The sequence below is a fragment of the Falco biarmicus genome, chromosome 7, assembly GCF_023638135.1.
Source record: "Falco biarmicus isolate bFalBia1 chromosome 7, bFalBia1.pri, whole genome shotgun sequence".
NCBI classification, from domain to species: domain Eukaryota; kingdom Metazoa; phylum Chordata; class Aves; order Falconiformes; family Falconidae; genus Falco; species Falco biarmicus.
In genome coordinates, this window is record NC_079294.1 from 44,675,661 (window position 1) to 44,691,691 (window position 16,031).

The following is a 16,031-nucleotide window of genomic DNA, read 5'->3' on the forward strand; positions in this document are numbered from 1 at the left end:
CTGAAAGGGAAGATTAAGATGCCCAAGTTCGACAAGCCCAAATTTGGAGTGTCGCTCCCCAAGGCGGAAGGGCCCGAAGGCGAGATCAGCCTGCCCACCGCACAGGTCGACCTTCCCTCTGCCACCGTGACGGCTGCAGCGGAGGGCCCCACGCTGGGCCTCAAAACCGAAGGGGCTGGCTGGAAGCTGGAGAAGCCCTCCCTCAAAATGCCCAAAGCTGACATCAAAGCTCCCAAGGTGGACATCAGCCTCCCGTCCGTCGACGTCACCCTTCCAAAGGCCAGCGTCGACGTGCAGGCACCCGAGGCGGCCCTCACCCTCGAAGGGGAAGCCAAAGCCCCGGAGAAGGAGGCCGCGAAGACCAAGGACGGCATGTTCAAGATGCCCAAGTTCGGCATGCCTTCCTTTGGCTGGTCCAGCAGCAGAGAGGCCAAGGGCACTGTGGCCGCTGATGTGGACGCCAGCCTCAAGGAGCCCCAAGTGACAGTGCCATCGGGAGCTGCCGAAGTCGATGTGACCCTGCCCGGGGCCGACATCCAAGCGCCCGGCGTGGAGGTGGCCCTGGAGACAGCTGCCGCAGGAGACGGCGAGAAAGGTCGATTCAAGATGCCCAGCGTCAAGCTGCCCAAAGTCAAAGGTCCCCACGTGCAGGTCAGCCTGCCAAAGGCCGAGGTCGCGCTGCCCCAAGCCCAGGCCGAAGTCCAGGGGGGCGAAGTCGCCCTGCAGGGCCCCGACGTCGAAGGCGGCCTGGAGGTGGCTGCCGGCAAAGTTGAGGGCGGCGGCATGAAAATACACATGCCGAAAGTCAAGGTGCCCAGCGTGGCCTTCTCCAAGCCGACCGTCAAGGCTCCCAAACTGGATGCAGAGGTCAGCCTGCACAAAGTCGACGCCAGCCTCCCGGAGGCAGACCTCAAGGCTGGCACTGGCGACATCAGCATCGCGGCCCCCGACATCAAGCTGCCCTCCGTCGAAGGCTCCCTCGAGCTCCAGGCGCCCGAGATAGACCTCAAAGGGCCTACAGCCGAAGGCTCCCTCGACGGGGCCGAGCTGGAAGCCACGGGCCTGAAAGGGAAGTTTAAGATGCCCAAGTTCGACAAGCCCAAATTTGGAGTGTCGCTCCCCAAGGCGGAAGGGCCCGAAGGCGAGATCAGCCTGCCCACCGCACAGGTCGACCTTCCCTCTGCCACCGTGACGGCTGCAGCGGAGGGCCCCACGCTGGGCCTCAAAGCCGACGTCCCCGGCGCCAAAACCGAAGGGGCTGGCTGGAAGCTGGAGAAGCCCTCCCTCAAAATGCCCAAAGCTGACATCAAAGCTCCCAAGGTGGACATCAGCCTCCCGTCCGTTGACGTCACCCTTCCAAAGGCCAGCGTCGACGTGCAGGCACCCGAGGCGGCCCTCACCCTCGAAGGGGAAGCCAAAGCCCTGGAGAAGGAGGCCGCGAAGACCAAGGACGGCAAGTTCAAGATGCCCAAGTTCGGCATGCCTTCCTTTGGCTGGTCCAGCAGCAGAGAGGCCAAGGGCACTGTGGCCGCTGATGTGGACGTCAGCCTCAAGGAGCCCCAAGTGACAGTGCCATCGGGAGCTGCCGAAGTCGATGTGACCCTGCCCGGGGCCGACACCCAAGCGCCTGGCGTGGAGGTGGCCCTGGAGACAGCCGCCGCAGGAGACGGCGAGAAAGGTCGATTCAAGATGCCCAGCGTCAAGCTGCCCGACGTCAAGCTGCCCAAAGTCAAAGGTCCCCACGTGCAGGTCAGCCTGCCAAAGGCCGAGGTCACGCTGCCCCAAGCCCAGGCCGAAGTCCAGGGGGGCGAAGTCGCCCTGCAGGGCCCCGACGTCGAAGGCGGCCTGGAGGTGGCTGCCGGCAAAGTTGAGGGCGGCGGCATGAAAATACACATGCCGAAAGTCAAGGTGCCCAGCGTGGCCTTCTCCAAGCCGACCGTCAAGGCTCCCAAACTGGATGCAGAGGTCAGCCTGCACAAAGTCGACGCCAGCCTCCCGGAGGCAGACCTCAAGGCCGGCACTGGCGACATCAGCATCGCGGCCCCCGACATCAAGCTGCCCTCCGTCGAAGGCTCCCTCGAGCTCCAGGCGCCCGAGATAGACCTCAAAGGGCCTACAGCCGAAGACTCCCTCGACGGGGCCGAGCTGGAAGCCACGGGCCTGAAAGGGAAGTTTAAGATGCCCAAGTTCGACAAGCCCAAATTTGGAGTGTCGCTCCCCAAGGCGGAAGGGCCCGAAGGCGAGATCAGCCTGCCCACCGCACAGGTCGACCTTCCCTCTGCCACCGTGACGGCTGCAGCGGAGGGCCCCACGCTGGGCCTCAAAACCGAAGGGGCTGGCTGGAAGCTGGAGAAGCCCTCCCTCAAAATGCCCAAAGCTGACATCAAAGCTCCCAAGGTGGACATCAGCCTCCCGTCCGTCGACGTCACCCTTCCAAAGGCCAGCGTCGATGTGCAGGCACCCGAGGCGGCCCTCACCCTCGAAGGGGAAGCCAAAGCCTCGGAGAAGGAGGCCGCGAAGACCAAGGACGGCAAGTTCAAGATGCCCAAGTTCGGCATGCCTTCCTTTGGCTGGTCCAGCAGCAGAGAGGCCAAGGGCACTGTGGCCGCTGATGTGGACGTCAGCCTCAAGGAGCCCCAAGTGACAGTGCCATCGGGAGCTGCCGAAGTCGATGTGACCCTGCCCGGGGCCGACACCCAAGCGCCTGGCGTGGAGGTGGCCCTGGAGACAGCCGCCGCAGGAGACGGCGAGAAAGGTCGATTCAAGATGCCCAGCGTCAAGCTGCCCGACGTCAAGCTGCCCAAAGTCAAAGGTCCCCACGTGCAGGTCAGCCTGCCAAAGGCCGAGGTCGTGCTGCCCGAAGCCCAGGCCGAAGTCCAGGGGGGCGAAGTCGCCCTGCAGGGCCCCGACGTCGAAGGCGGCCTGGAGGTGGCTGCCGGCAAAGTTGAGGGCGGCGGCATGAAAATACACATGCCGAAAGTCAAGGTGCCCAGCGTGGCCTTCTCCAAGCCGACCGTCAAGGCTCCCAAACTGGATGCAGAGGTCAGCCTGCACAAAGTCGACGCCAGCCTCCCGGAGGCAGACCTCAAGGCCGGCACTGGCGACATCAGCATCGCGGCCCCCGACATCAAGCTGCCCTCCGTCGAAGGCTCCCTCGAGCTCCAGGCGCCCGAGATAGACCTCAAAGGGCCTACAGCCGAAGGCTCCCTCGACGGGGCCGAGCTGGAAGCCACGGGCCTGAAAGGGAAGTTTAAGATGCCCAAGTTCGACAAGCCCAAATTTGGAGTGTCGCTCCCCAAGGCGGAAGGGCCCGAAGGCGAGATCAGCCTGCCCACCGCACAGGTCGACCTTCCCTCTGCCACCGTGACGGCTGCAGCGGAGGGCCCCACGCTGGGCCTCAAAGCCGACGTCCCCGGCGCCAAAACCGAAGGGGCTGGCTGGAAGCTGGAGAAGCCCTCCCTCAAAATGCCCAAAGCTGACATCAAAGCTCCCAAGGTGGACATCAGCCTCCCGTCCGTCGACGTCACCCTTCCAAAGGCCAGCGTCGACGTGCAGGCACCCGAGGCGGCCCTCACCCTCGAAGGGGAAGCCAAAGCCCCGGAGAAGGAGGCCGCGAAGACCAAGGACGGCAAGTTCAAGATGCCCAAGTTCGGCATGCCTTCCTTTGGCTGGTCCAGCAGCAGAGAGGCCAAGGGCACTGTGGCCGCTGATGTGGACGTCAGCCTCAAGGAGCCCCAAGTGACAGTGCCATCGGGAGCTGCCGAAGTCGATGTGACCCTGCCCGGGGCCGACACCCAAGCGCCTGGCGTGGAGGTGGCCCTGGAGACAGCCGCCGCAGGAGACGGCGAGAAAGGTCGATTCAAGATGCCCAGCGTCAAGCTGCCCGACGTCAAGCTGCCCAAAGTCAAAGGTCCCCACGTGCAGGTCAGCCTGCCAAAGGCCGAGGTCACGCTGCCCCAAGCCCAGGCCGAAGTCCAGGGGGGCGAAGTCGCCCTGCAGGGCCCCGACGTCGAAGGCGGCCTGGAGGTGGCTGCCGGCAAAGTTGAGGGCGGCGGCATGAAAATACACATGCCGAAAGTCAAGGTGCCCAGCGTGGCCTTCTCCAAGCCGACCGTCAAGGCTCCCAAACTGGATGCAGAGGTCAGCCTGCACAAAGTCGACGCCAGCCTCCCGGAGGCAGACCTCAAGGCCGGCACTGGCGACATCAGCATCGCGGCCCCCGACATCAAGCTGCCCTCCGTCGAAGGCTCCCTCGAGCTCCAGGCGCCCGAGATAGACCTCAAAGGGCCTACAGCCGAAGGCTCCCTCGACGGGGCCGAGCTGGAAGCCACGGGCCTGAAAGGGAAGTTTAAGATGCCCAAGTTCGACAAGCCCAAATTTGGAGTGTCGCTCCCCAAGGCGGAAGGGCCCGAAGGCGAGATCAGCCTGCCCACCGCACAGGTCGACCTTCCCTCTGCCACCGTGACGGCTGCAGCGGAGGGCCCCACGCTGGGCCTCAAAACCGAAGGGGCTGGCTGGAAGCTGGAGAAGCCCTCCCTCAAAATGCCCAAAGCTGACATCAAAGCTCCCAAGGTGGACATCAGCCTCCCGTCCGTCGACGTCACCCTTCCAAAGGCCAGCGTCGATGTGCAGGCACCCGAGGCGGCCCTCACCCTCGAAGGGGAAGCCAAAGCCTCGGAGAAGGAGGCCGCGAAGACCAAGGACGGCAAGTTCAAGATGCCCAAGTTCGGCATGCCTTCCTTTGGCTGGTCCAGCAGCAGAGAGGCCAAGGGCACTGTGGCCGCTGATGTGGACGTCAGCCTCAAGGAGCCCCAAGTGACAGTGCCATCGGGAGCTGCCGAAGTCGATGTGACCCTGCCCGGGGCCGACACCCAAGCGCCTGGCGTGGAGGTGGCCCTGGAGACAGCCGCCGCAGGAGACGGCGAGAAAGGTCGATTCAAGATGCCCAGCGTCAAGCTGCCCGACGTCAAGCTGCCCAAAGTCAAAGGTCCCCACGTGCAGGTCAGCCTGCCAAAGGCCGAGGTCGTGCTGCCCGAAGCCCAGGCCGAAGTCCAGGGGGGCGAAGTCGCCCTGCAGGGCCCCGACGTCGAAGGCGGCCTGGAGGTGGCTGCCGGCAAAGTTGAGGGCGGCGGCATGAAAATACACATGCCGAAAGTCAAGGTGCCCAGCGTGGCCTTCTCCAAGCCGACCGTCAAGGCTCCCAAACTGGATGCAGAGGTCAGCCTGCACAAAGTCGACGCCAGCCTCCCGGAGGCAGACCTCAAGGCCGGCACTGGCGACATCAGCATCGCGGCCCCCGACATCAAGCTGCCCTCCGTCGAAGGCTCCCTCGAGCTCCAGGCGCCCGAGATAGACCTCAAAGGGCCTACAGCCGAAGGCTCCCTCGACGGGGCCGAGCTGGAAGCCACGGGCCTGAAAGGGAAGTTTAAGATGCCCAAGTTCGACAAGCCCAAATTTGGAGTGTCGCTCCCCAAGGCGGAAGGGCCCGAAGGCGAGATCAGCCTGCCCACCGCACAGGTCGACCTTCCCTCTGCCACCGTGACGGCTGCAGCGGAGGGCCCCACGCTGGGCCTCAAAGCCGACGTCCCCGGCGCCAAAACCGAAGGGGCTGGCTGGAAGCTGGAGAAGCCCTCCCTCAAAATGCCCAAAGCTGACATCAAAGCTCCCAAGGTGGACATCAGCCTCCCGTCCGTCGACGTCACCCTTCCAAAGGCCAGCGTCGACGTGCAGGCACCCGAGGCGGCCCTCACCCTCGAAGGGGAAGCCAAAGCCCCGGAGAAGGAGGCCGCGAAGACCAAGGACGGCAAGTTCAAGATGCCCAAGTTCGGCATGCCTTCCTTTGGCTGGTCCAGCAGCAGAGAGGCCAAGGGCACTGTGGCCGCTGATGTGGACGCCAGCCTCAAGGAGCCCCAAGTGACAGTGCCATCGGGAGCTGCCGAAGTCGATGTGACCCTGCCCGGGGCCGACATCCAAGCGCCCGGCGTGGAGGTGGCCCTGGAGACAGCCGCCGCAGGAGACGGCGAGAAAGGTCGATTCAAGATGCCCAGCGTCAAGCTGCCCGACGTCAAGCTGCCCAAAGTCAAAGGTCCCCACGTGCAGGTCAGCCTGCCAAAGGCCGAGGTCGCGCTGCCCCAAGCCCAGGCCGAAGTCCAGGGGGGCGAAGTCGCCCTGCAGGGCCCCGACGTCGAAGGCGGCCTGGAGGTGGCTGCCGGCAAAGTTGAGGGCGGCGGCATGAAAATACACATGCCGAAAGTCAAGGTGCCCAGCGTGGCCTTCTCCAAGCCGACCGTCAAGGCTCCCAAACTGGATGCAGAGGTCAGCCTGCACAAAGTCGACGCCAGCCTCCCGGAGGCAGACCTCAAGGCCAGCACTGGCGACATCAGCATCGCGGCCCCCGACATCAAGCTGCCCTCCGTCGAAGGCTCCCTCGAGCTCCAGGCGCCCGAGATAGACCTCAAAGGGCCTACAGCCGAAGGCTCCCTCGACGGGGCCGAGCTGGAAGCCACGGGCCTGAAAGGGAAGTTTAAGATGCCCAAGTTCGACAAGCCCAAATTTGGAGTGTCGCTCCCCAAGGCGGAAGGGCCCGAAGGCGAGATCAGCCTGCCCACCGCACAGGTCGACCTTCCCTCTGCCACCGTGACGGCTGCAGCGGAGGGCCCCACGCTGGGCCTCAAAGCCGACGTCCCCGGCGCCAAAACCGAAGGGGCTGGCTGGAAGCTGGAGAAGCCCTCCCTCAAAATGCCCAAAGCTGACATCAAAGCTCCCAAGGTGGACATCAGCCTCCCGTCCGTCGACGTCACCCTTCCAAAGGCCAGCGTCGACGTGCAGGCACCCGAGGCGGCCCTCACCCTCGAAGGGGAAGCCAAAGCCTCGGAGAAGGAGGCCGCGAAGACCAAGGACGGCAAGTTCAAGATGCCCAAGTTCGGCATGCCTTCCTTTGGCTGGTCCAGCAGCAGAGAGGCCAAGGGCACTGTGGCCGCTGATGTGGACGTCAGCCTCAAGGAGCCCCAAGTGACAGTGCCATCGGGAGCTGCCGAAGTTGATGTGACCCTGCCCGGGGCCGACATCCAAACATCTGCTGTTGAAGTTGGAATTGATTCCTCACCTTTAAAAGAGGATGAAATTGGTAAATCTAAAAGTTCCCTATTTAAAATGCCTAAGGTTTCTCTTTCTAAAAGTTTTAAACCTCACGGACAGGGTAAATCTGGAGGTGAATTTTCTGTAGCAGAAGCTCTTTGTTATTCTGTAACAGAGGAAACCCCTGCTGTTCTTACAGGCAGCGCTGGATCTAAAATTCTTCCTGATAGTAAGGGGGATAGTGTCTCTAAAAATACTAAATTCCGAATTCCTAGCCTTGGTTTCTCTAAAGTTGATATTGTTTCTTCTAAAAGTGAACAGGATTCCTCTTTACCAAAGCGGGACATTACTCTTACTAAATACCAAATTAATATAGCAGAATCTGAATCAAAAATATCATCTATTGCTGATGAAAATCTTCCAGGAACAGATTTTCAGTTTTTAAATGAAGATGGTTCTTTGGAGCAAGGCAGTCTGAAGCCTGGAGGGAAAACAACAGCTGCGGAAACGTCTGTGGGTGACACAGTCTTTACAGTTAAAATTCCTAAATTCAGAAAACCAAAATTTGGAATTACTAGGTCTAAGGGAAAACCATCAGAAAGTGACATTGGTTCCAAATCTGAATCTGAAATTTCTAAGGGAAGGATAACATCTGATATGACTGATGCTGATGCTGAAATACCGACTAAGGTCTCTGATGCTGAAGTTGTTGTAGATGCACCAACGCTGGATGTCAGTCTCCCATCAATGACATTGAAATCAGCTGCTGCTAATGCTAGCCTCTCCACCTCAGATATCAAGATGATAACTGAAGGCTCCCTTGAGGTGAAGAGTCCTGACACAACTGTTGAAAGAACGTCAAGTGAAATTGCTGTGGGCGATGTAGAAATAAAAATTGAAGGTCCTGAAGTTAAAACAAAAATGTCCAAATTCCAAATGCCAAAATTTGGAATTGCACATTCTAAAGGGAAAGTGTCAGAAAAAGTCAGCCAATCCAAATCAGAAGTCAAGTCTCCCCAGTTAAAAGCAACAGTAGAAATAGCTGATATTGCTATTGAAGCCCCGAATTTGGATATGGAATGTGGTACAGGAAAAGAAACTTACAGCTCTGAAGTCAAAATGATCAAAGCTGACAATAAGGCATCAGAGGCTGATGTTCACCTCCCATCAGCTGACATTTCTATTCCAAAATCAGACAGCAATATTCATGATTCAGATGCAGCACTAAAAATCAAAGGGGAAATAAAGCAAGATGGAGATGGAGAAGAGAAAGAAGGACATTTCAAAATGCCAAAATTCAAACTTCCATCCTTCAGTTGGTCACCAAAGAAGGAAGCAAGTGTTAAACTGGATTCCGTAGCAAGTTTGGAAGATCAGAAACTTGCTGTAATGTCAAGCAGAACAGACACAGAAGTGAGAGGAACTGCAACTGATGATCAAGGTACTGGGCCAGCCCTTGATCTGGAAATATCTGCAGGAAAAGTTGAACAAAAAAGCCCAATTAAAAAACCTCAATTTGTCATGCCTAAAATTTCACTTTCCAAGATCAAGGTTCCCAAATCTCAGACCCATTCAGCAAAAGTTGAAGCTGATGCTACTATTCCTAAAACAGAAGGAAAGGGTGATGATTCAATACAGATACCTGATATAGAAAGAAGTCATTCCGAAAGGACAGAAGAAGGGGCACAAATAAGCATAAAACTGGCAGATGTTAAGATCCCCACTCTGGGGTTTTCTAAAATAGAAACTGGAGCCTCCCAAACTGAAACAGGAGTCAGCTCAGCAAAGACTGATGCTGCTCTGCCTCCCTCAGAGGGGAGTTTTCAACAGGTTGTCCTAAAATCAAGTTCTGCCGATGAAGATACCATACAAAAAACAAGTATTAGGTTCCCCAAAGGAGAACCTTCAGTTGAACTGAGGAGCCCTGAAACAGTAACAGAAAAAACATCAGCTGTGGATGGAAGAAACATGAAATTGGAAGGTCCTGAAGGGAAAATCAAAATGCCTGAATTCCAGAAGCCAAAATTTGGAATCTCCCTAACAAAAGGGAAAGGCCCAGAGACAGAGATTACCTCTCCAAAAATAGAAGCTGAGCTACCCCAGCTAAAAATGACAAATGAATTTGCTGACATTGCTGTGGGAGTTCCAGCATCAGAACTTACACCTGATATGTCAGATCCTGGAGTAGGTGTTTGTAAGATAAAAACACCCCAAGTTCTGACAGCTGATATTGAAACTCCAAAGGTAGACATAAGCCCCCAGTCAGTGTATAAAACAGTGACAGAGGGAGCTATTGAAAGCCTTGAAGAGAAAGAAAGCAAATTGAAAGAACATGAAATAAAAGCTGAAGAAGTTCCAACTGAAGAACATCAGGGATGGTTTAAAATGCCAAAATTCAGAATACCTGCATTTGGCAGGGCATCCTTAAAGGAAAAAAAAGGTGATGCTGACACTGAAAGAAGTATGGAAAAAGCTCAAGCAGGCATTTCCTCTGCCAAAGTACAAACTGAATTAAGTGTTGCTGAAAATACCTTCTCATTACCACACCCAGTTGCTGAAATTACTATTGGAAAAGAAGGGATTCAAAAATTAGGAGATTCTGTGAAGAGTTCTGATGTTAGCTTGACAAAGATGGAAGGAGATATTTTATTATCCACAGAAGGATCAGACAGTAGAGTGAATATTCCAAAAACTGAAACTTACGCAGACATAGTTAGGCACGGTGCTGAAGGACACAAAATGCATACTTCAGAATTCACAGTGTCTTCAACAGAATTGTCTAAATCATACTTAAGTGCTTCAGAAATTGTCAAAGGCGACAGTTCAACAACTAGGTTTCCTACAGGTACTGTGACACTTCAAGAGCATAAAGTCAAATCACAGGATATAGAATTCCCAAAGGTAGAAAGTTCCACTAAGTTGGAGACTTCAGGAGTAGGATTGAAACCACCATCAGCTGAAATTACTCTGGATGCACTACAGGAGAAAATAGATGTTAGTCTTCCAAAGGAAGAGCTAGATATTCAGAACCAAGAGGCAGTAATTAAAAAAGAAAAGATAAAGGGTGAGATTAAGATTATGGGAAAAGACAGTGAAGGGAGCAAATTAAAAAGGGCTACGTATGCATGGTCTACAACAAAGGGATCAGAAGATGGTGCTTATGTTATAGCTAAGCTGGAAGATCTAAAAGTAGAAGTTCCAAGAGTGAAGATGGATGTGAAAATTACTAGACTAGATCCAGAAATGAAATTTCAAGTGAAAAGTGTTGAAAAGGACATGTCTGCAGGGGTGGAAGTGCAAGTAGAAGACAGAGCAGAAACAAGTAAAATTAAACCATACAAGCTTGAGATTCCAAAGTTTGGATTGTTGTGTTCAGAAATCCAGGGGTTTGAAGACGGTATCAATTTGCCAAAGTCAGAAGCTGATTCAGCATCTAAAACTGAAACAGGCACAGCAGAAATGCAGTTTCAAAAAACAGAAGGATCTATTGGCCTAGATCATATGGAAGAATCTACCAGAACAGTGGAAACAATGGAAAAATCACAAGGTGGCCCAGAAGTCAATCTTAAAATTCCTAAACTAAAAATACCAAAATTCACTTTCAAAGCTCTTCCAACTGAAGCTGATATTTCAGTGTCAAAAGTGGTAATGGATCCAAAGGGATCTAGTACTGACATTGAAGTAGTGCAACTGCAAGCAAGCTCTGCTATCCCTGAAGAAACACCAGTGGCTCTAGAGGGTAGTATTCAAAAAGCAAAAAGCAAAATTCTAACACTGACTGAACCTGACATTAAAACAGCACAGATGACTACTACCATAGAGTCTGTCCTTTCAGATGCGGGGCAAGACATTCATTGGTCATATGTAGAGGGCCAAGAAGTGAGTGAGAAAGTAGAACCTGAACATGTTGCTATTGAAAGGTGTGAGATTTACACTACTGAAATACTGAAAGAATCAGAGATTCTCTCATCAGAAGTCAAAACTCCTACTTTAGGATTCTCATTGCTCAAGGTGAAGTTGCCTGAATCACACAGTAACTTAGAAGTGCTAGTCCAGGAGCCATCTTTTACAGAAAGTGAATCAGTGAGCAAACCTAAATGTGCTGATGAAAGCTTTGGAGTAGCACCACAGAGGACTGGCACTGTTGAGCTTAAATTATCTGACAAACCACACAGTGAGACTGAAGAACCTAGTGGAGAAGTAAGATTGCCAAAGGTAAAAACATTTGCTGTTGAAGTAAAGCCTTCCAGTAAATTTGAAGAGGGTCTTCCTGATAAGTCACCAGAAGAAGTAACTGCGGGTCCTCTCCCTAAAAAGGAGGGTGTAGCTGAAGCACTAGAAGATGAAGAAAAAGACATAACCAATGAAAAAGAAAAAACTGATAGTAAAAGATCTCCTGGAAGATTCAAATTTTGGCTTCCAAGTATTGGCTTTTCATCTTCTGGTGATGAAGCAAGCACAGATTCAAAAACAGAAGTAAAAAAATCACTTCCAGAAGATGTAAAACCTGCTGATGCATCAGATATTGATTCTTCTAAGCAAGCTGAAAAAACTGGATGGTTTAGATTTCCCAAGCTTGGTTTCACATCTCCTTCCAAAAAGGCTAAGACTGTTGACAAAGAAGAGATGGGTCATAAAGAGGGAAGAATCTCAGATGAAGACAGCCCATCAGATAAACCTGATGTATTTTTTGATGCACAAGAAAGCTTATCACCTAAAGAAACAACAGAGGGTGGAAAAGTTGAAATTGATGGGGCCTCATCAAATGTTCCAGTTTCTAAAACTATTGTGACGTCTTCAGCAAGAACTGAACTAATCTTACTGGAGAAAGAAAAAGATAGTCAATCTAATATTCCCAGGGAGACAACCAAATGAAGATTGTCTTTTCTCAACCCTCAATGAAAATGAAATAATCTACATGTACAGAAAATAATGTTTTCTTAATTTTTCCAGTAACTGAAAATTAAACAAACCCCAAAATATTCATGAAAACAGTTTAACAGAATTTACTACATTTAAATTTTCAAGTACATGGATGTGCTATAACGTGCACTGATAAAAACACTGATTTCTTCAGATCTGCCCCAAAGACAACAATTACTACAGGCACAGAGGAGCCCATCCATGAAAACAAACCATTGAAAGGCTCAACAACAGCAAAAAGACTTGTTAGATATGCTTCTCAAAACACACTGATTATGTTTAATTATAGATTATTTCCAGAATGGAGTATAAACTAGTACTATGAGAACTATACTTACCTGTTTAGATTTTGGACCTTTCTGACCTACTTTTGCTTTCTTATTAAAGTATTTTTCTTTATTTCAGCTAAAGTAATATGTATATTCCACAAACATTTTAAAATGCAAAATAAAACCAAAATACTAGTGTAGAAAGACTAGCACTTTACCTCTTCCTCTCTTCTCATTTTTTTATTATTGTGGTGGGTCATATTTAGCTTTAAAAGGATTTTAAAAAAATCAACAGAATAAATTCAATACCAAAACCCATATAACTAATTCACATTTTTAAGATACCCAAATGAAACATGCTGACAAAGAATAATTATTAAAATGTGGATAAATAGATTTTAATGTATATATTTACCAAATAGTTAAATGCACAGAATGATCTGCCACAGTGGCGGAATTGCTTCAAAGATTTTCTGGGAAAGGAGATGTATATAATTATTTGCTTCTTTGTTTATATTAATGCTTCTCTCCAGTGCACAATGAAAACCAGAGTGCATATGTGACAGCCTTCACATATATCATTAAAACACCGTCTGTATCTTAATTCACAATAAACTCACCATATGAATAATAACTTGAGTAGTGTGAGTTACTGATAGTAGTGTTAGCATTTTCTGATTCTGAAAAATCCCAGCTTAAATTTGAAAAAGGTTTGAGTATACCCCACTGCCGGTTGAAATGGCTGCTTAATGACATCACAGTTTCTCAATAGGGTAATTCAGGTAATTCAGACTTTTCACTCATTACAATCCCAAGTTCTATCGATTTACATGTACAGGCACACCTCCTTATGGTAGTTTTCTCATTCTTTATTTTCTTTCTCTATATTCTACTTAGTACAGGCAAAGCAGACACAACAAAACATTTAGAAACTGGATCGTAAAGGAAGTGTACTTGGTTGTCTAACCATCTGTAGCTTGAGATGTTCTTCATTTCTGTATCTTTGTGGTAGGCTTAAATATTCTAAAAAGAATTGCTGACAGTTATTCCAAAGAGAACTCTATCTCTGAAGAGAATGTTCATGTAAGTGTTAGGCATGTATCATTTATTTGGATCATGCAACAATTCCCTAAGTATAAAAATCACTGTTCAATAGACCCAAAATTACTACATCAGATGCAACAGCGTATATCAGGACTGAGGAAAACATAGTGATCAAGACAGAAAAACTGAGTCCAGAAAAAGGTAACGTATATAGTAAAGGACATCCCCTTCTAACAGCAGCTTGCATCTGCCTGCAAAACAGCCTTCACATAAAATGTTTCTTGGGTAACATTCATTTACTTAGGCCCACAAATAGGAATCCACCTAGACAGCACTAGATGTAAGAATCTGTTGCAAAGGTGAGAGAATCAAGTCAACTAAAATTGAACTCTGAGACAGCAATGACCGCAGAGCAATAATCACTATGATGTTTCTAAAAGATGAATGACGTTGTTAAGGGAAGAGGAGAAAAGAAGCAGCAATAAAACCTTCATCCAAATAGACTACTGTCAGCTTTGGGAAAGGTGAAGATCAGCAAAAAAGCAACCGGGTTAACAAGGTATGACCCAAGGGTCTGACCTTAGGAGTAGCTAAGAGCAGAGCTCAAAAGGATGCAAGGCGTACAGACACAGACCTGCAGAACACAGACATTTTATCAGCAGGCTGATTCTGACCCTACCTGCACACCTAGTTTGAGATGCTCAGGCTGTTCTTTTAACTGTGGTAGGTTTCCTTGATTACTGCTCCTTATTTTTTAACATCTTAACATTTTAACATGAAAAAGTGGGCTGCTCAGCTAAACATCTTCGTAGTCTCCAGACAAACAAACCTACACCTGTGATTTGACATGCAAAAGGAAGTATAAATGCATTAAAAAAAGACACTCCCACCCCTGTAATTTCTTGCATTGTTAATTCATTAATACCTCTCTATTGGTTGGCTATTTTGTTGTTATATGTGAAGCAGGACCTCTCACTTATCCCAAAGGCAAGACAGCCACATTTAATCCTGAATGAGATAATAAATATGAAGAAGGGGGGGTGGGGGTGGGGAATGGGGGGGGGAGGGGCCGGTAGGGGCGGAGAGGAATACTTCACTTAGAAGGGACCTACAACATCATCAAATCAACTGCCTGACCACTTCAGGGCTGACCAAAAGTGAAAGGATGTTATTAAGGGCATTGTCCAAATGCCTCTTAACACTGACAGGCTTGGGGCATCAACCACTTTTGAAGCCTGTTCCAGTGTTTGACCCTCTTGGTAAAGAAATGCTTCCTAATGTCCAGTCTCAACCTCCTCTGGTGCAACTTTGAACCATCGCCACTCATTCCATCACTGGATACCAAGGGAGAAGAGGTCAACACCTCCCTATCCACCTCCTCAGGAAGCTGCAGAGAGCAGAGGTTTGTGAGTCAATGTCCATGACGGAAGATCTGTCTTCCATGGATTGTGGAGATATTAATGACTCTCAAAAAAATTAAGTGTACATTGATATAGCATACACAGTAGATGAAAAGTTTTCTCGGTACCTGAGTGAAAGCAACAGAAGTATGATTTATTTGGAACAACTGGGAAAGGAAAATCCTGGGTAAGGGAGGAAAACATTGAAAACAGGTAATACTAAAACTTTTGGAAGAATACTAAAACATCAAGCCAGGTGACTTTGTAGTCCTGTCAGAGCTCATAAACCTATGGAGCCAGCTAAGTGCTGTCTTCTGTCACCTGCATTGCTGGCAGCAGTGCTGGAGCTGCAGGGCACTGCACCAAAGCAGGTGTCCTCAGGGGTGAGGCTGCTGGGAGAACAGCGCAGCAGCTCTGCACAAAAGCCACTCTGGTAAAGCAGGTCAGAAGAGAGCATCCACGCTGAAGATCCAATCCAACAACTTTTTCTAGACATGTATAAACTAATACTGAGGAAAATCTGAACTGCCTGCAACCATGCTAGAAAATCCATCCAAAGATAATTAAGAGATGCTAATGAATGCTAACTGGAGGCCCCACCTTACACTTGGTACAGTCCTTAACTTGAAGAAATCATAATCTAAATGAAAGAGAAAAGCAACATGTGGATGGATAAGGGCTATTATTAACCCTGTTTCATAAATGGAAAAGTACTAAGAAATTCAAAGCCTGGTTACGATTTAAACCATTTCTACCTTTGTAATAGAGAAAGAGTAAATTAGAATCAAGCTATGAAGGGGCCTAAAAAGTCTTACAAGAAACAAGGGAAATAATCTCAAGTTCCTCTTAGATCCAGTTCTCTGTCTGAGTCAAACCCCTCCTTCATAAGTGGAAGAAAACCAACACACATGATGCCAGCAAAGAAAATAAAAGCACTCTCATAAGCATCAATTTTTCCCAGCAGAAAAGTGTCCCAGCTTGCCCAGAAACTCTGTCCCACTGAACAGCTTCTCCAGCACTGTCAGATTTGTGCTCACCAGCAGAGGAGAAAGTAGTTTTCTTATTGCTTTAGTATCTATCCGCCTCAGAACAGTGAAAGCATAGCTTCGAGTGCCATCTAGGGGAGCGCACCCCTCTGCAGAAAATAGTTTTGTTGGTTGAAGATTCAACTTCTCAAAAGATTTTCAAACTGACCCCACCGTTCACGTGTGCTCATTGCGCTGGGCAAAACCTGTCTGCTGTCGTTCTTGCGTGCAAGTAGTAATACAGAGCGTGGAGCTAGTGGAAAGCAGCTGGGGAAGTTCTACTTCACCAGAAA

General features: G+C 50.3%; 1 protein-coding gene across 1 annotated transcript in view; it reads left to right on the plus strand.

Moving 5' to 3' along the window:
• AHNAK2 (AHNAK nucleoprotein 2) overlaps nucleotides 1-12,903 on the plus strand; it is a 29,542-nt gene extending 16,639 nt beyond the window's left edge. The window contains exon 10 of the mRNA XM_056345769.1: nucleotides 638-12,903. Within this exon, the coding sequence (XP_056201744.1) occupies nucleotides 638-11,952 (11,315 nt within the window). The 3' untranslated portion in view covers nucleotides 11,953-12,903. The remainder of the gene's footprint in view (nucleotides 1-637) is intronic.
• The last annotated feature ends 3,128 nt before the right edge of the window (nucleotides 12,904-16,031 follow it).